The sequence below is a fragment of the Podarcis melisellensis genome, assembly GCF_964234715.1.
Source record: "Podarcis melisellensis genome assembly, chromosome: 16".
In the NCBI taxonomy this organism is placed as follows: domain Eukaryota; kingdom Metazoa; phylum Chordata; class Lepidosauria; order Squamata; family Lacertidae; genus Podarcis; species Podarcis melisellensis.
This window is the reverse complement of record NC_138533.1, coordinates 1149671-1176230: the sequence shown is the minus strand read 5'-3', so window position 1 is coordinate 1176230 and position 26560 is coordinate 1149671. Positions and strand designations below refer to the sequence as shown.

At 46.5% G+C, this 26560-nt stretch overlaps 2 protein-coding genes across 2 annotated transcripts in view; one reads left to right on the top strand and one right to left on the bottom strand.

Moving 5' to 3' along the window:
- LOC309358874 (vomeronasal type-2 receptor 26-like) overlaps nt 1–26560 on the top strand; it is a gene marked incomplete at both ends in the record, with an annotated part of 208931 nt that overhangs the window by 76263 nt on the left and 106108 nt on the right. The window lies entirely within an intron of this gene.
- On the bottom strand, nt 9149–24098 carry LOC309358853 (vomeronasal type-2 receptor 26-like; the record flags this gene model as incomplete). Its single annotated transcript, XM_081892123.1, has 7 exons — nt 9149–10050; nt 12093–12219; nt 12799–13026; nt 13463–14326; nt 14954–15245; nt 16633–16779; nt 23911–24098. The coding sequence occupies 7 exons, from the start codon at nt 24096–24098 to the stop codon at nt 9149–9151; spliced, it is 2748 nt and encodes a 915-aa protein (XP_081748249.1).

Here is a 26560-nt window from a genome sequence, read left to right as displayed (position 1 = left end):
GGAATGATGATACAAAAGACTGGCAGAACCCTGGCTGCGCCTAGATATAGCTCTGAACAATAGGAAGCTGTTATACCTTTTTAAAGATGCTGTTGTTGTTTTTTAATCCAAGCAGAATGTGTATATCTACTATGTAAGAGGATGGAAGCCAGCAATTTTGACAATGATGGAGATGATTCCTCAGAGTGTTCTTCGTATTTGCAGTTGCATCATGCCTGACCAAATTGCCAACGCCTCTCCCCCCTGAATTGTACAACTATGATTGTCTTCCTTGAGAGATAATTAGTAGGCAGCATTGCTTAGTCCTGAGCAAGAGTTAAGTTTTCCCAGAGATCATTCTTAGTTGGCAGAAAATGAAGGTCTGGGTTTAAACGGAGAGTCAAGTCCGAGTGTATGTGAGATTCAGTCCCGTCCCATCCCGTCCCCCACCCTGCAGATGGGTTCATCCCCTTCATGACTTGACTTCCCAGTATTGTTTGCCCCCACATTGCTTTCAATATCAAATTGACATTAGGGTTGCCATATTTCAAAATATATGTGAAAGGACTTGACAGGAAGTCAAATTTGAAGAAAAGATTTTGTAAAATAAAAGGGGGGGATATTTACTTTCATTATTATCATTATTATCATTTATTTTCCCTGTGGGTGTACATATGTGTCTTTTGTATGGAATGTTAGAGAGGAAATAAAATGGTAAATAACAAATAACAAACTAAATATTGATGTATATCATTATTATTTCTCAATGATATTTTGTGGTAGTATGGTTTTAATGTGTTTTCTTTTGTAACATAGAATCATTCAATAAAATTTATATTAAAAAAAAATTAGCCCACATATCACAGCTGGTCCATGATTGCGGGGGGCGGGAGATACTGGCAAAGCAGGGTTAAGAAACCGGTACGTAACTTAGGGGTGCTCCCGGATCCATTACTGTCCATTACCTGAGGCCCAGGTGTCCTTGGTGGTGCAGAATGCACTCTGTCAGCTTGTGCTGGTAACTCAGCTATGCCCCTCTCTGGACAGGGAGAGCCTGACTTCTGTGGCCTGCACTCTGGTAACCTCCAGATTGGATAACTGCAATGTGTTATACATGGGGCTGCCTCTGAAAGCAGTTCAGAAACTTCAGCTGCTGCAGAATTCAATGACTAGGTTGCTCACCAGAACAAGACGGATTGAACATATTATACCAATCCTGCCCTGACTGCGCTGGCTACCAGTTAGTTTCCAGGCCCAATTCAACATGCTGGCTTTTACCTACAAAGCCTTAAATGCATTAGGACCCCAAAACCTTAAGGTGGCCCTTGTGATCTGAGGCCCTTCTCTACATCTCCTGTCCCCAAGAGGTTCAGAGGATAAGACGACAAGACTGGGCCTTTGCTGTGGTGGCTCCCCTACTGTGGACTACTCTGCCCAGAGAGGCTTGCCTGGGACCATCATTACATGTCTATATTTTGTTTAACATTTGTTTACTGAAGGCAGAAATTTTGCATGCATTCTATGATGTAAGAGTTAGAGAAAGAAAATCAGCCTCTAAGTGTGATCCAGCCCTGGAGTTGAGTGATATTTCATTTTAGTGGGCAGACATGTTTGCTCAGCTTTGTCAGTCAAAAACAAATCCCTAGAAAGAGGTTGGTTTATTCAGGTGAAACCTTGTGATAATCTGGATTGCCTTACATCTCCGTCAACTTGCATTCATCGTAGTGAACAAGAACAGGGCCTAATTTCCCAATATGAGAACATAAATACATTTACCTACAGTAACTGAAGATGGGGAGAGGGCATTTAAAACAGACAGAATCCTTACCCTCATTTTTAAAAATAAAAAAGTAAAAGCACCTGTCAGAGCCACCCGTCTGGTCCCAGCTCACAAGAGACCCAACTCCAATCCAGTTTATTTACAGAAAGTCTTTCTTGAAGATCATGGTTGCGTTTACATTCCATCTTTGTGACTCTACGTCTGTAACGTTAGACCGCTGAAGTCCCTCTGAATCCGTACCGCCTCGGCACCAATTTAAGAGGCTTGTGCTGGACCACCTCTTCCTCTCCTTCCTTTTCCACAGGGTCTTTCTGCCCCCCTGGGTTCCCCCTCGCCGGGACTCGCCCGAGGCTGAATCCTCTGATGCCTCTGCCCCCCTCCTTCTCGCTTTGGGGCCAGGCTCCTCCCCAGGGCTCTCCTCACTTCCGCGCGCCTCTACATTTGAACTTGGCGCGCGTACGTTGCTTCTGACCTTTCTCTCGACCGCTACACTGCTCCCGGTGCTACTCTCCACCCCCTCCGGCTGAGCGTCCTGCTCCGATCTCCTTCCCCTGTCTCCTTCTTGCTCTGCTCCCTCTGACACACTGGTAACTCCACCCCCTTCACTCCGTTCCGGCTGAGAAGCCGGCTCCGGTGTCCAACTCCCACTGGGGTTTCTCCCTTCGCTCCCCTGCTCCTCACTGTTTCCCCCTTGGCCTCCCTTTGGTCTGACCAGGGGGGCTCCCTTTTGGGAGTCCTCTGACTCACTGGACAGACTCATGGACGACCTTTGGTCATCGTCATCCTCCTCCTCATCTCTCTGGGATTCTTCCCCCTCGCTCTCTGTCTCCTCCCCCATCTGCTCTTCTCTCCCTGAAACCCTGACATCCATCCCCCCCTCGAAGCCCCCCCTTCCCCCCTCCCGCACGGCGGGTGCCGGTTGTGGAAACTGCGGCTCTTCGGGGGTAGGCTCAGGATACAGGTCGTCTACGTCAATGTTCTCTGCTGGCAGTTCTGTGTATGTGTGTTCGAACTCGGGTTCTTCACCCAAAGCCATCTCAGTCTCTTCTTCCATTGCTACTTCCTCTGGTGCTGCCTGCCAAGGACCCATCATCCACCTCTTACGCCATTCCTCCTCTGGTTGCTCCTCCCACCAATAAGGGGTTTCCGTGTCCACCCCCGAGCACGATCCCCTGGGCGGGCTTGATTCTGGTGTTCTTTCCTCGGGGGAAGAGAAACCCCTGAACGTGCTATCTGACAATGTGGGTGTGAAAAGCCAGTCATCAAAGTACTCAGCTGGCATGGGTCTATGTGGGAAAAGTGCATGGAACTCTTCTTTCAAAAGGGGTTCGTCTAACGCGTAGCCCGGCACCCAACTATTGGCAGTGGCTGGGGTGCCCTCTCTGGCGAGAAAGTATTCAACCCCCTCTTCCCCCCATCTCGAGTCCAGTATCTCTGTGACCTCGTTGAGGGGTTCGGCCCTAGGCGACCCCCCCCTCTTGGGTGACCCTTTGCGTGGGTCTGGTACTGTTTCTGACTCTTGAAACCTGTGCGGGGCCTTGTAGGGAGTGAGCACCGACCTATGAAAGACCGGGTGCACTCTGGAGCCTTCTGGAAGGGCCAGGCGAAATGCTACAGGATTGATCCTAGCCTCAACTTGGTATGGTCCTAGCTGCCTGTGTCCTAGCTTTTTCTTGGCTAACGATCTGGCTGGCATCGCTTGGGCCGCTAACCATACCCAGTCCCCCACCTGGATGTCTTCTCCCGCCCTTCTGTGTTTGTCCGCCTGCACCTTATAGGCTTGTTTGGCCAGCTCCAAATGTCTCCGCAGCTCCTCGTGCACCTCTTGCAACTCTGCTGCGAACTGGTCGGCCTCTTGAGGCACCCCCTCTCCTGGTGCTATAAGCCTCGGAAAGGTTCTGGGATGACGGCCATTGTTCGCGAAGAACGGCGTCACCCCAGTCGATGCGTGCTTCGTGTTGTTGTAGGCAAACTCAGCCATCGGCAGGTAGTCCACCCACGCTGCGGGTCGCTGATTGGCGTAACACCTCAGGTACTGCTGCATGATCGCGTTGACCCTCTCTGCTTGGCCGTTGGTCTGTGGATGTCTCGCCGACGCTAGGTCGATCTTGACGTGCAGGATACCCAGAAGCTTCTGCCAGAAGTTGGAAACAAATTGGCGCCCCCTGTCGGACAGGACGGACTGCGGTAGTCCATGCACTCTGAACACGTGGTCGATGAAGAGTTTGGCGGTCTGTTCTGCCGTCGCCACCTTGGCACAAGGAATGAAGTGCGCCATCTTGGTGAACAAGTCCACAACCACCAGCACCGCCGTCTTGCCCCTGGAGCTGGGCAGGTCAGTAACAAAGTCCAGTGCTACCCTCTCCCACGGCTGCTGCGGCGTTTCCAGCGGTTCCAGCAATCCCGCCGGCTTCTGGTGTACTGGTTTGGACCTCTGACAGGTGTCACACCTGGCGACGTAATCCGCCACCTCTCCCCGCATCTGGGGCCACCAAAAGTCCCTGGCCACTAATTCTATTGTCTTCTCCTTGCCGAAGTGGCCCGCACTGGGGGCGTCATGCAATTGCTGCAGAACCTTTGCGCGAAGTTCGTCGTTTGGCACGTAGAGGGCACCCTTGCGAGTTAAGAGTCCGTCCCGCAACTGGAACTCATCGTCTCTTTGCGACCCGCTGCGCAGCTCCTCCATCTTGGACTGTGCAAATTGATCCGCTTGCAACGCGCGTCGCACCGCGTCCAGGTCGACTGCGATGGCAGCGCACGCCCACGCCTGCGGTGCGAAAATGTGCTTCGCTGCAATTGGTGTCGTCTCCTCAAGGTATTGCGGTTTCCTGGAGAGTGCGTCTGCTATAACATTGGAGTCCCCCGGGATGTATTCTATTTTGAAGTCGAAATCCGCAAAGAATTCTGCCCAGCGCATGTGTCTTTGGGTCTGCAGCTTTGCCGTTCGCCAATACTCTAAGTTCTTGTGATCCGTGCGGACCTGCACTGTGTGCTTGGCTCCTATGAGGAAGTGTCGCCACGCTTTGAAAGCTGCATGAATGGCCAACAGCTCCCTGTCCCATATGGTGTAGTTCCGCTCCGTCTTGCTGAGCTTCCGGGAGTAGAAGGCGCCCGGCCTCCAATTGCCTTGCGGATCCTCCTGCAGAAGGACGGCTCCAACCGCTCTGTCTGACGCGTCGGTTTCCACCCGCATGGGCCTGCCGGGATTCACGTGCAGTAGCTGCTCCTCGGAGGCGAAGAGGCTTTTAAGCTTCCGAAAAGAGCGCTCTGCCTGTTCCGTCCAAGCGAACTTCTTCTTCTTGGAACTGAGGGTGTCCGTGATTGCTGCCGTCTCATTTGCAAAACCTTTGATGAATTTGCGATAAAAATTGGCAAATCCGATGAATCTCTGGACTTCCTTCCGATTGCGTGGGCTCTTCCAGTCCAACACCGCTTGGACCTTGACTCTGTCCATGGCCAGCCCCTCGTCGGACAGCTTGTAGCCAAGGAAATCCACCTCCGTCACATCAAACTGGCACTTCTCCAACTTGGAGTACAGCCTGTGCTCCCGCAACCTCTGTAGGACCTCCTTTACATCCTTCTCGTGAGCTTCCGGCGATTCCGAGAAAATCAGGATGTCGTCGAGAAAACATACACACTTCTTGTAGAGGAGTCCCGCCAACACGTGATGCATAAATGCTTGGAAAACGTGGCTGCCATTTTGGAGACCAAATGGCATAACTCTGTATTCATACGTGCCTAGAGGCGTGAACATGGCAGTCTTCCACTCATCACCCTTCCGGATGCGGATGAGGTTGTACGCTCCACGCAAATCCAACTTGGTGAAGATCTTACCCTTCCTAACGGTCGCTAGGAGGTCGTCAATCTTGGGCATGGGAAAGGCCTTGGGCTTAGTCAGTCTGTTTATGAATCTATAGTCCACAATGAGTCTTTTTTGGGGCGTGTCTTTCTTCTTCACAAAGAAAACAGGACTGCCTCCCACTGCTTTGGATTCCCGGATGAACCCGCGCTTCAGATTATGCTCTATGAACTCTCTGAGCTCTTGCATCTCGTCCTCAGACATGGAATACAGCTTTGCAGTTGGCAGCTGCGCCCCTGGCACCAGGTCGATCGCACAGTCGTAAGGCCTGTGAGGCGGCAACTTGTCAACTTCTTTCTCGCAGAAAACCTCCAAGAATCCCTCGTACTTGTGAGGCACTGCCTGCACCATGCCCAGGTGCAGTTGCTGCTCAGCTCCTTCCTCCTGATTGGTTTGGATGCAATGCTGAGCACAATACGATGAGCAGAAGGTGATTTGCCGCTGGTACCACGCTACAGCGGGACTATGCCTCTCCAGCCAACTCATGCCTAACACAATGGGCGTGTCTGACAGGTGGGTGACATTGAAGCTAATGACTTCTCGATGATTTCCAATCTGCATCACCATGGGAGGCGTCTGCTGCACAACTTGCCCTCCCAGCAATTTCCTGCCGTCCACTGTGACCACGTTCAGAGGCGTCGTTGCAGGCAGGAGCGCTATGCTATGCTGCTTGACAAATTGTATTCCCACAAAATCCGCATTGCTCCCTGAATCAATCGTGATGGGAACTTCCAGGGATTGTCCATTTGGCAGCTGAAGGGTCGCAGTGAGTTGCACTGCTGGTTTGGGTGGTAAAGGGTCTGTGCGTTGTAAGGGTGCTGGGGACTGTTCTACAGATCCGCCTGGCTGAGCCCCAGTAGCTCCGCTTCCAGCCAGGCACTGTCGTTTCCCTGAGGCTGCTCTCTTTGCACCACTTCCGCTGCCACTGTTGCTAGAGCTGCAGTGTGTTTTTGGAGCCTCTGGGGGCACTCTTTCGCCATATGCTGTGCACTGTCACAGATGTAACATTTCCTGGTCCCTCTAGGAGGCTTCGCCTTCACTGCACCGGAAACAGGGGCTCTGGATGGTGTCTGAGCCCTAGCACCACCAATTTCCATCGGCTCTTCTCCTTGCCTCCCCAAGGGCGAGGGGTGCGTCTGGCTGAAGTCCCTGGGGACAAAAGGGGGGGTTCTCGCTGGTGCACGCGCCTGGGGTCCCTCCCCCTCGTGCCACGGGCGTCCCTCATGTCGTATTCCGATAGCCAAAGCCCGTTGCACTACGTCTTCTAGGGTCTGGGGTCTATCTCCTCTGGCGATCTCATCCTTGACGGGGGGGCTAAGACCTTCCCAGAAAAGATCTCTGACGGGTTTACTATCCTTCTCCCAGCCCAACGCAGTTAGTAATGCAAAGAATTTGGAATGATATTGACGTACAGTGGCTTTGCCTTGCCGCAGTCCGTGCATCTGTCTACGAGCAATATCCACATCCACAGAGGACTGGAAACAAGCATCCATCGCTTTAATAAATTCATCAGAATTGCGGCGGGCAGGGCCATCTTCGCGCCACAAATTGCGCAACCAAGCTCTGGCCTCCCCATGCAGATGCGAAATTATGAACCCCACTCTCTCCTCCTCATCTTTAAAATCATGACGGAGCAAATGCAGTGCATACACGACGTCTGCCCTGAAGTTAGGGTAGTCTTGCAGGTTGCCATTAAAGTGCGTAACTAGGGCGCCCCCCCGCCGTCCAAGTGCAACTCCCTCCGATCTGGAACCCAGGACCCCTGCCCTGCTTGCCTGCTCCCACCTTGTTCGCAGGTCCTGGCAAGCCTTGTCCAGTTCGTCATTCTTCTTCTGCGATGCAATGACTGCAGCTGTGAGTTCGGTAACCTGATTCCTCAGCGTAAGCAGCTGTTCCTCCGCGCTCATGGCTGCTCCCGTTGGTGAGCTTTGCAAAAAAAAATAAAAAAAATTTGCGTTCTGGAGAGGGGACTTACTGTCAGAGCCACCCGTCTGGTCCCAGCTCACAAGAGACCCAACTCCAATCCGGTTTATTTACAGAAAGTCTTTATTGAAGATCATGGTTGCGTTTACATTCCATCTTTGTGACTCTACGTCTGTAACGTTAGACCGCTGAAGTCCCCTCTGAATCCGTACCGCCTCGGCACCAATTTAAGAGGCTTGTGCTGGACCACCTCTTCCTCTCCTTCCTTTTCCGCAGGGTCTTTCTGCCCCCCTGGGTTCCCCCTCGCCGGGACTCGCCCGAGGCTGAATCCTCTGATGCCTCTGCCCCCCTCCTTCTCGCTTTGGGGCCGGGCTCCTCCCCAGGGCTCTCCTCACTTCCGCGCGCCTCTACATTTGAACTTGGCGCGCGTACGTTGCTTCTGACCTTTCTCTCGACCGCTACACTGCTCCCGGTGCTACTCTCCACCCCCTCCGGCTGAGCGTCCTGCTCCGATCTCCTTCCCCTGTCTCCTTCTTGCTCTGCTCCCTCTGACACACTGGTAACTCCACCCCCTTCACTCCGTTCCGGCTGAGAAGCCGGCTCCGGTGTCCAACTCCCACTGGGGTTTCTCCCTTCGCTCCCCTGCTCCTCACTGTTTCCCCCTTGGCCTCCCTTTGGTCTGACCAGGGGGGCTCCCTTTTGGGAGTCCTCTGACTCACTGGACAGACTCATGGACGACCTTTGGTCATCGTCATCCTCCTCCTCATCTCTCTGGGATTCTTCCCCCTCGCTCTCTGTCTCCTCCCCCATCTGCTCTTCTCTCCCTGAAACCCTGACAGCACCTCTTCGAATATTTCCAATAATCTGACCCATTCAACCACTCAGTGTCTCAAAACCTCTGAGCTGGGAAGAGATTATCATAATTTGTGGGGCACAGTCAATCTAGTTAATTTTGTTTTTGCCCCTCAGCTTGCTCAAAATTGGAGGCATAGGGTGGTGCTGTGGTCCAAACCACAGAGCCTAGGTCTTGCTGATCAGAAGCTCGGTGGTTTGAATCTCCGCGATGGGGTGAGCTCCCGTTGTTCAGTCCCAACTCCTGCCAACCTAGCAGTTCGAAAGTACCTTAAAGTGCAAGCAGAAAGAAAGGTACCACTCCAGCAGGAAGCGTTCCGTGCGCTGCTCTGGTTTTCTAAGAGCGGCTTAGTCATGCTGGCCACATGACCTGGAAGCTGTACGCCGGCTCCCTCGGCCAGTAAAGCGAGATGAGCACTGCAACCCCAGAGTCGTCCACGACTGGACCTAATTATAAGGGGTGCCTTTACCTTTTCCTATGATGCTCCTATAGGATCAGGAAGTGTTGAGAATCAGTTCACATAACAAATGTTTTAGTTTTATACAATAAAATGGTTTGTTGAAATGAATCTTCAAAAATAAGTCATGCCTCATTCTTTATGTGAGGACAAGCCCAATATGAGATGGGGTCAACTGAATTTAAGGAGGAAATGCATCAAACACTCATACCACAATTCCAATGACATTTTTATTACCGTCACATCCGATGAAATATGTGTAAGAATCAAATAAAGAGATTAATCTGTTTTTTTAATTTATTTTTTCTTCCTTATCATTTGTTCCCTGCTGTTAAGCTCAGGCCTTAGCACAATAATGTAGCATTTTGGGGAAAAGATGCAACCCAGTAATCCAGCACTGGAGGCCAAGATGGAGAAGATCTCCACAGCCACCATGTATTTCCCTTTGGTGCTCAAGTAGGTTGGCACAAAGGACAACCAAACACTGCAAAACACCAACATGCTGAAAGTGATAAATTTGGCTTCATTGAAACTGTCAGGGAGTTTCCTGGAAAAGAAAGCTACTATGAAGCTGGCGGTGGCCAGGGAGCCCATGTAGCCTAAGATGGAGTAAAACATGGAAGCTGAACCTTCGTTACATTCAAGTATGATTTCCCCAATCACTGAGTGCGTGTCCTTATCTGGAAATGGTGGAAAAGTACTTAACCAAAGAGCACAAATGTCAGCTTGGATGAAGCAGCAGAAGAGGACAATCGAATTGGTCAGTCCTTTCCCCCCCCACTTCCTTATGCTGGATCCTGGTTTGGTGGCCATAAATGCCACAACCACAGTGACCGTCTTTGCCAACACAGTGGAAATGGCCAAAGAGAAGACAAGGCCAAAAGCCATTTGTCGGAGAAGACAGATCACTCTTCCAGGCCGTCCAATGAAAAGCAAGGAGCACAGGAAGCAAAGGAGGAGGGAGATGAGAAGGATGTAGGTGAGGGTCCGGTTGTTGGCTTTGACTATGGGAGTATCCTTGTGCTTCAGGAAAATGCCAAGTACTAAAGTTGTGATGAGAGAGAGAGAAATAGCCAACACCACTAAGATGATCCCCAGATTTTCTTTGTAAGAGAGGAAGCTCACAATCCTGGGAACACACTGAGTTTGGTCCTTGTTGGGATATTGGTCCTCTGGACAATTGATGCAAGCGTCTCTGTCTGAAAAAGGGAAGAGGAGCTTAAGTATTTCAGAATGTCCCTGTCTGAAAAAGGGAAGAGGTATTTCAAAAGGTCGACCAACATCTATCTAAACACAAACACCTATTTAAGTACACCTTTACACTAGGTAATGCCATTCAAAACCAATCAGCCACAAGAAGATTTAAGGATGTCTTTTTTTGTGTTCTTGAAGTTCTTTGACAAAATCCAGGAGAAGTGAATCTCATAGAAAGTTTCTATAGAAAGTAGCCCACGGTACAAGTTAAAACTCACCTTAGTCGCTCCCTCCACTTTTGCCTCAGGACCCACCAACTACTCCTAGAAGGTTACACAGAACAGGATGAGGCCCTGAGGATGCAAAAGGTTTCTCACCCTGGCTTTAGAGTTGGCAGGAACCAGGAGAGGACTTTCTCACTGCTTGGGAAATTGCTGGCAACCGAGGGGCACTTTGCTCATTTTTCCATCTCAGATAGGTGTCTAATCTTTCATTCATTCCTTCATCCATCTACATCTAGCTTTACATTTACTACATTTATATCCAAGGAACTGCAAGTGGCATACTTTGTTCCCTCCACTTTATCCTCACAATGTCCCATGAGTTGGGTAGGCAGCAAAATTGTATTCCGCCTAATGTAGGGCTGTCATACGTCTGGGTTTTCCTGAAACATCTGGGAATTCGGCTGCCAAATGGCGTCCAGGCGGAGTTTTGCTGAATATGCAAAATGTCTGGGGAAACCTGAACATATGGCAAATGGGGGGGGGTGTTGTTGTTTTTTAAAAAACCTTTAAAAATCCTATAAAAGCCCAATAACTTTGATTAATTTTTTTAAAAACAACTCAACAACAACATAATTGTTTCTGAAAATTCCTTTAGTATTAGACTCCTCTGCGGGAGCTCCGCTAGGGGCGCCTTGGAAGATGGCCAACAATACCATCCCTCCAGCTCACACGAGGTAATTAAGGGGCTGAGATGGGAGTAATCAGCCTCCCGTTTTTCTTCCCGGTGGAAGGGAAGATGCAGCCTCATCCGCGGTTGTCCATAAACCACCCCTGAGTTAGAAAAGAAGAAGGGGTGAGGGCACAGGATGGAAAGCCCTCAAGCGTCCTCGGTTCTCCCGGACGCTGTCTCCAAGAGACCTCATGTTGCATTTCTTATGATAAAAGATTGGATATAAGATTTATTGCACATGCTTTGAGTGATGAAAGGGTACGTTAGCTGCTAATTAAGCCTGCCACTGAGACGTTAAGAGTGATGGATTGGAAGGGAAAGAAGATAGCATCCAAGAATAACATCTAAGCCGGTATGTTAAAATGGAACGGAAAGGTGGGGGGGGGATAAAACTTTTTCTTTTCTTATTATGATACTACCTAACAACCCCCCCCCCAAGAACCATCAATACAACCTATAGCAAGTGAGATTGGAAAATAAACTGTGTGGAAATAAAACACTAAAGCCTTTGTTTGTTGAAATATTTGGAAAGAAGACTAAAGGCTCTCTTGTGACGCAGTATTTAATCGGGATCTGCCATTATGAGACAGACTATGTTGCAGAGATTGATAGTCGTAGGGGGAGGAGAGCTATTACTTTGTTATTATTTCTGTATTTTAAGTTTGACTTGGCAAACCTCCCCTGGAAAGGCTAAGGTATGGTGCAACTGGTCTGGAAAGTTAATGAGCAAACGCCTAGATTATATTTCATCAGAACGGAGAAAAGATGGCGTCTGCCACCTGAGGAGGACTTTTGGATGGACCCGGCATAAATACCAGCGTGTGAGGATTTATTGCAAACAAAAGACTTACCAGCTATTAAAAAAAGGGAGAGTCATGCAAAGTTCACACAGAAGCATAATATTATTTACAGATAGGTAGCCGTGTTGGTCTGCCATAGTCAAAACAAAATAAAAAATTCCTTCCAGTAGCACCTTAAAGACCAACTAAGTTAGTTCTTGGTATGAGCTTTCGTGTGCATGCACACTTCTTCAGATACACAGATATAATATATATATCCCATAAATTAGGTGATGGGAATTCCTGCCTCCCACCTTTCTGACTAGAGATCATTCCTTCTGGACACGGAGCACAATCATAGCAGCAAAACTTCTCTCCTTCCTTCTTTTTCCTACTGAAGCCAGGGTTGCAGTTGTCATTGCACACAGAAAGGGGCAGCGCCTGTGCAAAATCATACAGATGAGCAACAAGAGATTAGCACTTTTCAGTCCTTCACCTCCATGTGATTAGACTCAGGTGAGGGGCAGAGAGACTGAGCATGAACCAGTTGGCTCAGCTCCACTGTCGCCCATTTGTTAGCGATTCCCAATTTCATCTCTAGGTTTGATCAGTCTAAGACTCAGTCTGAAAGCAGATCATCAGAAAGACAATGCCATCTCCAGACCCCCCAAAATATGAAGTGGTAGAAATAAGATAAAGATATCTTGAAGATAAAAGCAAGGTCCATCTTTTTTCCTTCCAGAAATGACTACATGATATTCTGTGACATTTTAGCAAAATATTTTATATTCCAAAGCTTTGTAATTGGCTTATGTGAATTTTTTTCATAAAGAAACTAAATATCACAGATGGCCAAAAGGACTCCTTCCTTTAATTTAAGGTTTGAGATCAATTTATGAGGACAAGGATCATAAAGCATAAGATGTACAATAGGCCACCTCAAGAACTGATGGAATGGTGAGCTGCCCAGAAGGGAACATTCCCCTTTCATATAGTCAAGAGTTTGCAGTTATAATTTACCTGATTAAAACTTGGATGCCACACAATTTGCTCATCATTGATGGTTAACTCTTTGCCTGCTGGAGCCTGAGGCTCCAGTCGTCCAACTTTCAATCTAGTCAGCGAGCCATTGGGGAAAGTGATCCAATTGGTAACATCAAAACCTTCAACCAGTTCTCCATGTTCATCAAAGTACACCATATCTCCAGTGCTGCTGTTGAATACAAGGCTCTTCAGAAAGGGATGGACCTGGAATATTGAAATATTTACATGCAAGTAATGATATGAATAACTGTGCTTAAAGCAGTATATATGGTGATGGAGTATTTCTACTTGTCTATTATTATTATTATTATTATTATTATTATTATCATCATCATCATCATCATCATCATCATCATCATTAACATGAAATTAATCACATAAAGAACGGTCAATAGAGGGGATACATTGATTGAAAAGGTCTAGCAAACCAGATCGGTAGTTGGGTTCCTATTGTGGGTATTTGGCAAGCTAGCATGACAGTGATGTTGAGTAAATGTGCACCTGGTCAGGCAGGCTAATACCTGTGGCTCTTTCCATCAGACACGGCTGGAGCTCATCGGGACTGGTGAGGTGAAAAGCCAGGAGATCAGTGGTAGATGGAGGCAAAGCAAAGAAGTTGCTCATATAGAGTTGTCATTACCTGCCATGGTTGCACATTCAGAAAGGCAAATCTCTCTCCTCTTGCCAATCTGCTATGTTTGGAGCTGGATTTGTATATGGAGTTCAAAGCATGTGCCACAGCATAGACAGCATTATAGACATTGTAGCTGTGGCCAGTCATGTGTTTTTCATACAAAATCCCAGGAAGGTTCTCCAGTTTCTCCTCCAAAGTGCAGGGTTCTTTCTCAGCCTCCACCTCTTGTCCATTAGATGCTTTCAGGGAGCAGGTGAAAGTCTGTTCCCAGACGTCCTGGATGAAAACATCCTCTTTATTCCAGAAGGGTCTTATCATCTGAATGAACTTCTGGAACCCTAATGGCTGACTTGCGTGGACTGTGAAGGATAGAGTACCGTGGAACATTTGTATTTCCCAGTCTTTCTGAATAGACAGTGATGCAAAATCCCAGTGAGATGTAGCAACCCACACTTTACCCAGAGGGGGCCATCCCATTACAGGTACTATAAATGACAATACTCTCAAAAACAGAAAGGATGGAGGTTCCCCATAAACCACAAATACATTAGCTTTTGTCTCAAATGCAATTGCATAACTTTCCCAGTGCTGGTAAGCCAAGCGTATCATCTCATCCAGATAGTTCCATTTTTCTAATCTTACTATGAAATCATAGCAGATGCCATGCTCAAAGAGTAGTGGTAAAATTGTCTGTAGAAACTGGTCCCCTTTGTCATTATCCACAGCACAAACTACAATCCATATCCATTTGAAATGTTGAAGTAATCGCACAATTCCTATTTGCTGTTTGGCTTCATTTGGGACCATCTGATATAAAAATGGGTATAGCAGGTTTGCATCCTGTATCGCCAAAAAGGATCCATATGTGAGCTAAAATAAAATGCATGAGGTGTTTAGTTTTGTTTTTGATGGATTATGAGAGATTGCAAAACTACAGGTTTAACAGGTACTTCAGAGGTGTAGCTTAGGCAATAAATGGTTCTTTTTTACGAAAACTTTAAGTAAGGAAAAACAGGGTGGAACAATACCCAGTAATCTGCTTCATTATTGAATTTTTTTTATTGTTTCTCCTAATGTTTTAAAAATATGTAGTCCAGCCCTATAGAGCAGCAGAGAACAAGTATTTCGCTTCTTCTATGTAACAGCCATTAAGGTATTTTAGAGTACTATATTAACCTCCTTAGTCTCTTCCTCTCTGGACTAAAGTTACACAGTTCTGTCAGCCATTCCTTACATTATGTGTTTTCAGTTGTGTATTAGGTCTAGTAAAAAATGGGGGAAGGGAACCATAAAAACTCAAATCCTTTACATCCTAGACACATTCATACCATTCCACTTCAGTTTACAAATACTTGAGTTTTCTGTACAATTGACTCTCAGCACTGCTTGGTCAATCCCAATCCAAACTGCCCTCCTGAATAAAACTTTACAGAAACCTTGTCAAGACTGTGTTGAAATCAAGATAGTATTTCCCATGCACCCGTGCTCCCAATTTACCTGTGGAATCTTGTGGGTTGCTGAAATGGTGGCCATATTGGCAGAGATTTCAGAGATGCATCCTCCAATGAGAGCTATCAGATTGTTCCACTTGTGACACTTGAAGTTGGGGACAAATCTATGCTGTGTGGAAAGCAGGTTGAGCGTGGCCTTGTAGGTCATCCTTGCAGTGTAGTAGCTGTTGAGGACGCGGAACCCTAGAGAGATGTTGGATAAGACTTTGGGATTCTCATTGATTTCTTTGACAGCAAATGCTAAGGCCAGGATGTGCTGGTAGTTCTTTGGCACAGAGCTGTAATAAAATTACAACACAATGGACTGAAATGAGGATGAGGATGATGATGAAGAAGAAGAATTGTTCCCTGCATTTAAGGGAGTTACTCTTTGTACCAATAAAAACAAGCAGTTGAAAGTCAATAGGTGTGGCCATGCCAACACAGTGCCCATAGGTGCAAGAAAGCCATAGAGAACATCACCTGAGGCCACAGAGCCTCTGATCCTTCCCTTGCTCACTGCTTACTTCACCATGAGATGTTGTAGGTGCTTATGCCTCCCAGAACTACATATAACTGAATAATGGAATGAGAAGAGCAAAGCTCATTGCTCTGAATAATTTCCAGGCTCTGTTCTTCAACTCAGCAATGGAACAGAAAAGGATCACTCAGGGGTGCGAAGTGGAGCAATCTCAGGGAATAGTGAGGGGAGAAAGTGATGCACTCCAAGCGTGAGGAGAGACAGAAAAGATCCAGAATTGTGTTATACAGTGGTATCTTGGGTTACATACGCTTCAGGTTACAGACGCTTCAGGTTACAGACTCCGCTAACCCAGAAATAGTACCTCAGGTGAAGAACTTTGCTTCAGGATGAGAACAGAAATCATTCTCCGGCAGCACGGCGGCAGCAGGAGGCCCTATTAGCTAAAGTGGTGCTTCAGGTTAAGAACAGTTTCAGGTTAAGAACGGACCTCCGAAACGAATTAAGTTCTTAACTCGAGGCACCACTGTACAGAGAAAGAGTCAGAAGGTGGACATGGACATAAACTCACATCCCTCAAGGTTGAGAAGGAACGAGGTATTGACAGAGCAGAAATAGTGGGGCAGTGACAAGGCATGATCCGCCATGTGAAAATGCTGTAGAAGGCTTACTAAATAACACAGAACTGTTTATATTAGTGGGGCTTGCAAAGGAAAACATAGTAGCAGTACAAACAGTTACAGTAATGAGAGAAATTAATACATTAAGCCCACAATCTGTATTCAGCTTTACATGGCTGGCAAAACAATAAAAATTGAATCCAAAGGGGGTGGGTGTCTGGGGGAAAAGACTTTGGGAATCCCATCTGCCATTGAACCTGATTTATATTGACTATATACAAAGCTGGCTTTTGGCATGAATTTGTTTTGGCCATACACAATGTTGGCTTTCAGTGTGATTCCCGGAATGTGACTCTCGTGTAAATTGGGGTCTTGCTGTCTCTGTCTCTCTGTCTACTCATATCCACCCTTGCCCCTCATCTTCTCATGTTGAGGTTGAGTACTTCAAACCTCTTCCATAATACTGAATTTTACAATTTACAATTTTATTGGGTTTCCATGAAAAAGTACTGGTTAATGATGCATTTTCAATCATTGTGGTCTACTATATTAGATCGGAAAGAAGGGGAATAAATAATGTCTTACATCGGTTCATCAATCAGTATTTGTGAAGGCTGTTCCATAAAAGACTGGATATTAGACAAGTATATGACTTGGGAAACCATCTCACCAATTACAAGGTCTCCTGGCTGGTAAAATTCGTGAGCAATAGGAAGAGGATCATCATAAATGCTGCAGTTAATAGAATGTGCCTTACATAGAGTGTGAAGCAGAAGTAACAGAAGAAACAGCACCAGCAGGATCCTGCTCAGAAATCTCCCCCTCCCAATGTAGATTCCCATGTTTCCACTACAGCCTTATAGGCGGGTGTTATCAGTTTGGCTAAAGTACCCTTTGAATAGGGGGCTGTTAGGTAGTCTATGCACCAGCGCTTTGGTCTTTGAGTTAGCCAGCATATTTTCTTTTTCTTCACACATTATTCCCAGAAAGAAAATAACTATACCCATGACTGTTACCCAAGAGAACATAAGGTACATTGTGGTGAGGCAGCGTTTCAGTTAAACAAATTGCTAAACTATGTGCTAAACCATGCCTAGTCAAAAAAGTTCACATTTCACAAAAAGAATTTTCCTTGAAATTGAAAACTGCATGGAATCATATCCAAACATGTAAAAGAGGAATGATGATACAAAAGACTGGCAGAACCCTGGCTGTGCCTAGATATAGCTCTGAACAATAGGAACCTGTTATGCCTTTTTAAATATGCTGTTGTTTTTTTTAATTCAAACAGAATGTGTATATCTACTATGTAAGAGGATTTAAGCCAGCAATTTGACAATGATGGAGATGATTCCTCAGAGTGTTCTTCGTATTTGCAGTTGCATCATGCCTGACCAAATTGCTAAAGCCTCTCCCCCCCGAATTGTACAACTATTATTGTCTTCCTTGAGAGATAATTAGTAGGCAGCATTGCTTAGTCCTGAGCAAGAGTTATGTTTGGGAGAAAATGAAGGTCTGGGTTTAAACGTAGAGTCAGGTCCGAGCGTATATGAGATTCAGTCCCATCCCATCCTGTCCCCCACCCTGCAGATGGGTTCATCCCCTTCATCACTTGACTTCCCAGTATTGTTTGCCCCCATGTTGCTTTCAAAAACAAATTGATATTAGGGTTGCCATATTTTTCAAAGTAAAACCAGTACTTATGCAGTACAGTGGTACCTTGGTTTACAAGCTTAATCCATTCCGGAAGTCCCTTCTTAAACCAAAGCGTTCTTAAACCAAGGTTTGCTTTCCCATACAGCGAGGGACTCCATTTACAAATGGAACGCACTCAACAGGAAGCGGATCATGTTCTGCTTCCAAGGCAAAGTGAACAAACCAAAACACCTACTTTTGGGTTTGCAGCGTTCTTAATCCAAGTTGTTCATAAACTTAGCTGTTCTTAAACCAAAGTACCAGTGTACTATCATTCTGCAGCGTCCAAACCTAGCAATTAGGAACAGAGCCTAGCCCAAGTAGCTCACAGTCAGAACTGGACTTCTGTGTACATGTCTGGGAAAAGTAAAAACCAGGATGTCCCAAGCTTTTTTTAAATAAAAATATATATTATACATTACAGCCGTACCTTGGTTCTCGAATGCCTTGGTACTCATACATTTTGACTCCCAAATGCTCAAAAGCTGGAGTAAGTGTTCTGGTTTTCGAACATTCTTTGGAAGTCCAACGTCCGACATGCCTTCCGTGATTGAGTGCAGGAAGCTCCTGCAGCTCCTGCAGCCAATTGGAAGCTGCGCCTTGGTTTTCAAACCATTCTGGCAGTCGAATGGACTCCCGGAATGGATTAAGTTTGACAAACAAGGTACCACAGTACTAAGCTGTTGTTAAACCAAGGTACCACAGTCCTATCATTCTACAGCATGCATCATTAGGAATTTGAAAAAGTCCAGCCCAAGTAGCTTACAGTCAGAATTTGACTTCTGTGTACATGTCTGGGAACAAGGAAGAGGCTGATTTTCTGAGGTCACCGAAAATACATATTTGGGGCTCCTGTAATTCAGTCCAGTTGCCAATGGCTCTTTTAGCTTTTCAAGACTGGGCCTTTGCTGTGGTGGCTTCCCTACTGCGGAATAGTCTTCCCAGAGAGGCTCGTCTGGCACCATCATTACATGTCTTTATTTCGTTTGACATCTGTTTACTGAAGGCAGAAATTTTGCATGCATTGTGTGATGTAAGAGTTGGAGAGACAAAATCAGCCTCTATGTGTGATCCAGCTCTGGAGTTGAGTGATATTTCATTTTAGTGGGCAGACATGTCTGCTCAGCTTTGTCAGTCAAAAACAAACCCTTGGAAAGAGGTTGTTTCATTCAGTTGATAATAACCTGGATCTTCTTGCATCTCCGTAAACATGCAATCAGCTTAGTGAATAAGAAGAGGACCTTATTTTCCAGTATGAGAAGATAAATACATTTACCTACAGTAACTCAAGATGGGGGAAAGGCATTTAAGATGGACAGAATCCATACCCTCATTTTTTAAAAAATTAAAAAAGCAAAAAGCACCTCTTTGAATATTTCCCATAATGTGACCCATTCAACCACTCAGTGTCTCAAAACCTCTGAGCTGGGAAGATATGATCATAATCCGCGTGGCACAGACAATCTAGTTAATTTTGGTTTTGCCCCTCAACTTGCTCAAAATATGGGGCATAGGTATGATGCACCTATAGGATCAGGCACTGTTGGGAATTAGTTCACATAACAGAAGTTTTAATTTTATACAAGAAAATTGTTTGTTGTAATAAATCCTCAAAAACGAAGTCATGCCTCATTCTTTATGTGAGTACAAGCCCAACATGAGATGGAGTCAACTGAATTTGGCACCATCATTACATGTCTTTAGGCACCTGGCAAAAATATTCCTCTTTGTCCATTAAATAATCTATTTCTTGTTAAAGCTGTGCAGGGGGGGGGCTGTTATTATTGTATTATTATACTGCCTTTTGTTACTCTTTTTATTATGTTTTTATTACTGATGCTCCATAAAATGTGTTCTTAATGTTGTACACTGCCATGGGATATTTGGATAGAAGTCAGTATGTAAATCAAATAGCAAATAGCAAACAAACACACACACACTCCCCCTCCATCCGCTGGTGTGTATTTCATTCTTCCTTTCTGTAAGGTTCGGGTGCATCATCTCATTTTCCTGGGAACTCACTGGCACATCTGAACCAAACAGATTGAATGCCCTGCACATCAACTGGTACAGTGTGTGTGTGTGTGTGTGTGTGTGTGTGTGATGCTTTCTGCAGTATTTGGAAGAGCCAGCCGGTTGTGTGCTGATGTCCCCCAAAACACCCCGACCCCAATAACTCACACATCACATGGAATTTTTGTTTAAGTTTTTTGGCATAATTTTGGCCACAACTTTATTAACATACATAGATGTGAGTAGTTGCTTAGGCATCGGTTATGACTATCTGTCCCCCCACCTTGGGGACAGAACTGACTCCCGGATTCCAGCAAAAGTCAGTGAGGGGAAACAATATTGGGGAGAACTGGAGCTGCGACACAGGCCCTCAGCTACTCCCCGCATGCTCCCAGGGGCTTATGCGGCCCAAACCTGATTCCAGGGGTTTGGACAAAGGGATGGTAAGCCCCTGAATTCCTTTAATGGAATTCCCTTGCAGCAGCAGCATTGGAGGGGCAGGCCCAGCCAATCCTTACCCCTCCAGCAACCAATTTTAACCAATGCCTAACCGCCAAGCTTACAAGTTGCGACGATTTGCTACGCAGTAGCAAAAACCAAATGGCACCAGCCAAACAGCCAGATGGACAAAATTCCTACTAGGCCCCTGCCCCAATGGCAGACGACCCCATGACAGGCATAGCAATGTCAAAGCGCAAGCCCAAACAAGGGGGGGCGGGTGGGTGACCTGGTGCCCACAGCGAAAGAGAAAGCAGATCGCTGTGAGCACAGCTTAAATAATCTCTGTTCCCACCCCCAAACTGGCAACATCAATTTTACCCCAGCAACTCGGGCAACCAGTCCTTGCCAGGCCCATTTTACCAAACTGCCTGGCAACAGCAGGGTGTCTTGCCTGGCCCCAACCGCAACACGTGCTCTCTATTAATGAGAACACGCGTTCCCAGGAGGGACTCACTGGCACCCCAAAACCAAGCAGCTAATGCATGAAGAGTTTAATCTTACTTTCTGCAGTGTTTGGCCATGGCAGCCAGTTCTCAGAAGAAACAGGGGGCATGATGTAACCAAGTACAATTAAACTCCCTGCCAGTCAGCTGATGTTGGGGGGGGGGGAGGAGAGCTCCCCCATCACCTCCAATGTAATTTCCTACAGTTCGCTCCGCCTGCTCCAACTAAGGCTGCCCATCCAAGCTGAATCCTGTCACACACACCAATTGTCCTGATTTGAACAGGACATCACTGATTGACAGATGCTGCCCTGGCTTCTTATGTCAGGAGGAGTATTCCAGGAGGAGGTGGGGAGAAAGCCCAGCCAGCAAAGTTGACTGACTGACTGAATCTTTATTTGCGTCAGCCATTGGCCATAGCAATAAAACAACAATATGATATGCAAAGAATAGAAATAAAAAGTCAATTATGTAAAATACAGTTTAGGGTTTTGAATCAATGGTCAAATAGTGGATCTTATTCTGATTACCCAAGCTAAAAACCTTGCAGCCTTTGCTTTCTCCTGCTCATCTTGATCTGCCAAGAGAAAGGACACTGGGGCAGTGGCTGGGCGACCCGGAATGGACAATAAAAGAGGGGTGATAACCTTATTCCTCAAGTCTTTATACAGAGTACAAGCCAGAAGGACATGCACCACCGATTCAGTACTGCCATCTCCACAGGGACATAAGCGTTTTTTGTGTGGAATCGGTTGGAATCATCCCTCAAGTCCAGCCGAGGGCAATACATTCAATCTTGTGAGAGTAAAAGCACATCTATATTTTAGAATTGCTAGATTATGCCAGAGAGTCGAAATGGGAAGGTGGAAAATTGTCATGCCATGGGCAAAAGTAAAGGCAGTGGAGGGGTGATGGCGGGCCTGAGTGGGGGTCAGTGGCATGGTGGTGGTTCAGAGTGTCTCAGAGTGTCCGTTCTGCAGGGCTCATCACAGAACCCTCCAATGGTAGACAAGCCAGAGGGCTAAGCGAGTGGAACAGTGGATGTGACTTTTACCTTTGTAAAGTAGGCCAGTTCCTACAAGCACCCCTCTCTATTGTCCATCCAGACAAGGAAGAGGCATGATCAGAACTCAAGTATATATCTAATGCAGGTATCTAATGCTAGTAGGTCTGCTTAGCCCCACTGAAATTAATGCACTCAACACAGTCATGCTCATTTATTTGACTGGGTTTACTCTGAGTACAACTAGCAACGGATACAGCCTGTGAATCAGGGCCCATGGGGTCTGTGACCAGAGAGAGTCCTGTTCAGACCCTGGGGCTGTGTTTTCCTCACCCCTGACCTGATGCATTAAAGGGACAGAATTAAACATTTCATGGCACATGACTTTGGACTTGGGCACATAAATAGGAGTGGCCTAGTTGGATTGCAAGAAATAGTGAACTGCTTTGGCAATCCTTCATAAAACTTTCTGATCTGCGTTAAATCAGCCCTCCAGATCTGCCTTGGCATGTGCTCCAGTGTAAACCTGTATAACTGAATGCTGTTCTTGTGATTCGGAGCGAACTCTCCAGGGACATCTCCCAACGGCAAACGCTGTGTCAAGACCCTGCAATTAGAGATAATCGACAGAGAGCCCTTACAGCCATCGCATATGCTACATACAGGTGCAATTTTCACAGATCATCATTATTCCTGATTATTCAGTATTACAACTAACCTTAAAATAGCATTTGCTATACAGTTTTCTGTCCTGCATTGTAAACAGCCCTTTGACTTTTACCTGGTATTAACTGTGACCTGTGTTTACCTGGACGCTGTGCTTTCCACCTTGTGCCAAGTCCCAAAAGGGCACCAAACCAAGACAAGGCTCTGCAATTAGCTGTAATTTTCACAGAAGGAAGCCCAATTAAACTTGACAGCCAGGATTCTAATTATGAAGCATACTTTGGCAAGCAGCTGACAATCAGGAAGAAAGAGAGAAACCTGCTCTTGTCTCTCATCTGCTGTCTGCCACACTTTAGTTTAATCATATCAACAAGCTAATATCTAACTGGGACCCGAAACACTCAGGCAGAGCTGATCAACACACACAAACTGTCTCTCACTTAACAAGGCAAATATCCTATGTGAATCCCATCGCAATGAAATGCTTAGAATTTGAACACTAGGTTTGGACTCGTCCATGAACGTGGGTCTGTCTCTGAAAAGTATTGGGAAACTTCTTCTAGGCTGGGATGTTGTGGCCAGGCTGTTGCCCAGTGCCAGTGATCTGAAGAATGCGGCTCTGCCACTCAAGCTATTTTAGTGGCTGCCAGGACATTTGCACGCACAATTCAAAGTATCCATAAGCCCTGCTCCGTGCCCAGAAGCATTGTGGCCCATAGAGTGCAGCAAAATACTGGGCAAGGTTTTGCCTAGTATCTTCTCTGTGTGATGGGATAATGGGAAAAAGCTGTCCCATAAGCCCTTGCTGCAGAGGGGAGAGCAGGCCTATATAAGGCTGTTTCCCCTGGAGCTTCCAGAGCTTCCTGCCTGCCCCCCCCCCCCGGATAGAGCCTTCACTGGGCAATTTTGGGTCATTTGTTGACAGGGCCAGAAAGATAATAATAATAATAATAATAATAATAATAATAATAATAATAATAATAATAATAATAATAATAGTTTATTTATACTCTGCCCATCTGGCTGGGTTTCCCCAGCTACTCTGGGCGGCTTCCAACGAAACACTAAAATACAATAACCTATTAAACATTAACAACTTCCCTAAAGAGGGCTGCCTTCAGATGCCTTCTAAAAATCTGGTAGTTGTTTTTCTCTTTGACATCTGGTGGGAGGGAGTTCCACAGGGCAGGCACCACCACCGGGAAGGCCCTCTGCCTGGTTCCTTGTAACTTGGCTTCTCGCAGGGAGGGAACCACCAGAAAACCCTCGGAGCTGGACCTCAGTGTCCAGGTAGAACGATGGGGGTGGAGATGCTCCTCCAGGTATCTTGGACCCTTGAGGCCATTTAGGGCTTTCAGGGTCAGCACCAACACTTTGAATTGTGCTTGGAAATGTACTGGGGATTTTCTTTTCTCCAAACATTATTGGCTTCCCCCCCCCCTTTTGCTTTCCCTCAGTAAAATTATGCCTTTCCTTTGATAGGCGGAAGAACATTGTTTGCATGAGGGTGGAAATGGCATTGGTTCAGCATCATCATAGTACAGGGGGTCCCCCATAAGGGTCCTGAGGGGCGGAGTGACCACGGCAAACCCAAGCGTGGTTTCGGTATCTGCCTGGTTGGAACCTGCACCCTGGTCCCCAAGGGAGACCTTGCTGGCTTGGCCTGCACCACGGCAAGGTTCAACACTGGCCGACTCCCGTTTGGAGTGATCCAAGCCCAGCGGATCCATTCCATCAACACGGGGCTTGTGGAATGATGAACTGATCCTGTGACCCAATGCCATGCCAACCCTTGCCCTGCCTGCTGCTGCCAACAAAGATTTGTCCTGATTTTATCCCATCACTATTGTACAGTCTGGCTATTTTGCTGCTTTCCTGGGCCACATATTGGGCCTGCCTGGGCAATGATATTTAATGTTCTAAGCAGCATAGGACAGGGATTTTCTAAGGACCACCTCCTCCTAGATCAATCTAGTTGCACAATCCCACCCTTTTGACACCATGACTGCAAGGTGGTTTTAAGAAGTTAACACTCTGTGCTATGTGATCTTGAGTACACAAATGCAATTTATCTAGGTCACCATCGCTGAACATCTGTGTTCCTTGCAAGATCACCATCTTTTTCTTCTTCTGTGCCCCATGTTCTCTTCTTTTAGCTGTATCTTGACCTTCAAGTATTGCAGGTGACAATGTTCATGAAAAGCTTCACCTCCTGATTTATATATAGCACACACAACCCTTAATATCACAGAAGCAGAGGGGCCAACTCTATGAGTCTAAGGACACATCAACCCCTACCCCAAATATACTGGAATGGAGCTGAGCCCCCCGCCATCTTGAGGGACCAGGCCTCGGCAGGACTACCAGTGGCAGGCCCCATTGGATCTTTCTGCGGCAGCAGCAGGTCCTGTCGGGTCTCCCTGGGCCTACTCACAGTCTTGTACTTGGTCCTCGATGTCTTCTAACTTTATAAGTTTAAAACCAGCACCAGCAAAAGTCAATATTGTGATAGTTCAGAACTTAACTGGTTAAGTTGTTCTGAGTGTGCGTCACATTCCAACGTCAGCGTTTAGAAGCTGGGAGGAGACAGAAGCTAAGGAGGAGCTTGTTTTCCTGTACTTTCAGTTCTCCCTGTGATTCTGAGGGAGAAAGATGTTCTCTCCGTGTGTCTGAGAGAGAAAGCTATGATTTACTATGGCTGAAAAAAGTGACGGACTTTGTAGCTGAAATGCCGCAATAAATAGCTGTTTATGGACACAAGTGTCTGCTGTGTTACTGTGGGACAGTTTTACACCGCTGCCGTTTTACTCTGCTACGCGTGACCTGAGAAGAAGCTGAGCCAAGCTGAGTGGCGCAGTTGCTGAGGAAGCGTACCAGACCCGTTGTAAATCTCTAATTGGCGATCGTAAAGCAATTAGAGTGTCACGCGAAATCAATAAATTCCACAAATATATCTCTATAAGTGCCCCATTTCCTTTCCATATTAATTTTCTTTAGGGCATTTGCTTTGGTGGGGGATAGCCATAACCAGTGGCATAGCATGGGGGTGCAGGGGGGGCCGGCCGCACCGGGCGCAACATCTGGGGGTTAGGGGGCGCAAATCCACGGGTTAGGGGGTCAAATTACTTGCCTTGCCCTGGGTGCTGACAACCCATGCTACGCCACTGGCCATAACAATGTTTTTCTTTCCAAAAAATTCTTATATCTCACCCAAACACCATACAGACTCTTTCTTATTCTCTTGACCAGTGGTGCAGTGGTGAATTCTGAAGTTCAGGAGTTCATTGTGACAGCCCCAAAGACACACCCCAAAGGGGCAAAACCCAGCCCCTTCCCAGGAAGACCATTCTCCCACTGAGGGGTAACAATGAAAACTCAAAAAGGATCTTATATATTATCTACCCCACCCTATAGAAAGGTAAATATTGGAACTTAACCTTCAGTCACTCTGTCAATTGCATGATCTTACTGCCCTTTCCCTTCCCACATGCCACAACCACATGTATTGTAGGTTTCAAGTTGTACCACTGCATTTAAGCCTCCATTGTCACTTTCATGTCCCTCACATTGCTCCCCAACTCTAAGATAGCAAAAGGAAATTCTCCACTTCCATATGCATTGATCTATCTTTTTTATATACAGTAGCAAGTCAGTTTAGCCCATGTAATATAGGATTTCCGAATCCTTCCCTCCCTCCCTTTAACTGGTACACAGGAAACATCCCTGAAAATCTTGAAAATCATGTCTCCATTGGTGACACATGTACAGTTGGGGGAAATAGTGCAGGTGTGATTGAGGAAGAGTTGGGAAAACTAGGAAGCTCCCTTCAGGGCACCAGTTTGCAGCTGGACTGCTTGCTTGCCTGGGGCACTCGCAATTTGTTGTTTAGTCGTTTAGTCATGTCTGGGCGAATTCAGTTCAGATGACCATCATATCTACTACTGTGGGCAAGAAACCCGTAAAAGAAATGGAGTGGCCCTCATAGTCAACAACAGAGTGGCGAAAGCTGTACTGGGATGCACTCACAATTACCAGGGCACTACTCAATAACAAATATGCAGCATTATTTTCATCTTACTGTAAGTCACAGAGCTCATTCCTCTAAGGAGATAACTTTGGAACCAGTAATTATCTCAAACTGCTGGGTTTTATCATCAATCTTGCCAAATCCCATGTACACTTTTTCAGGCCA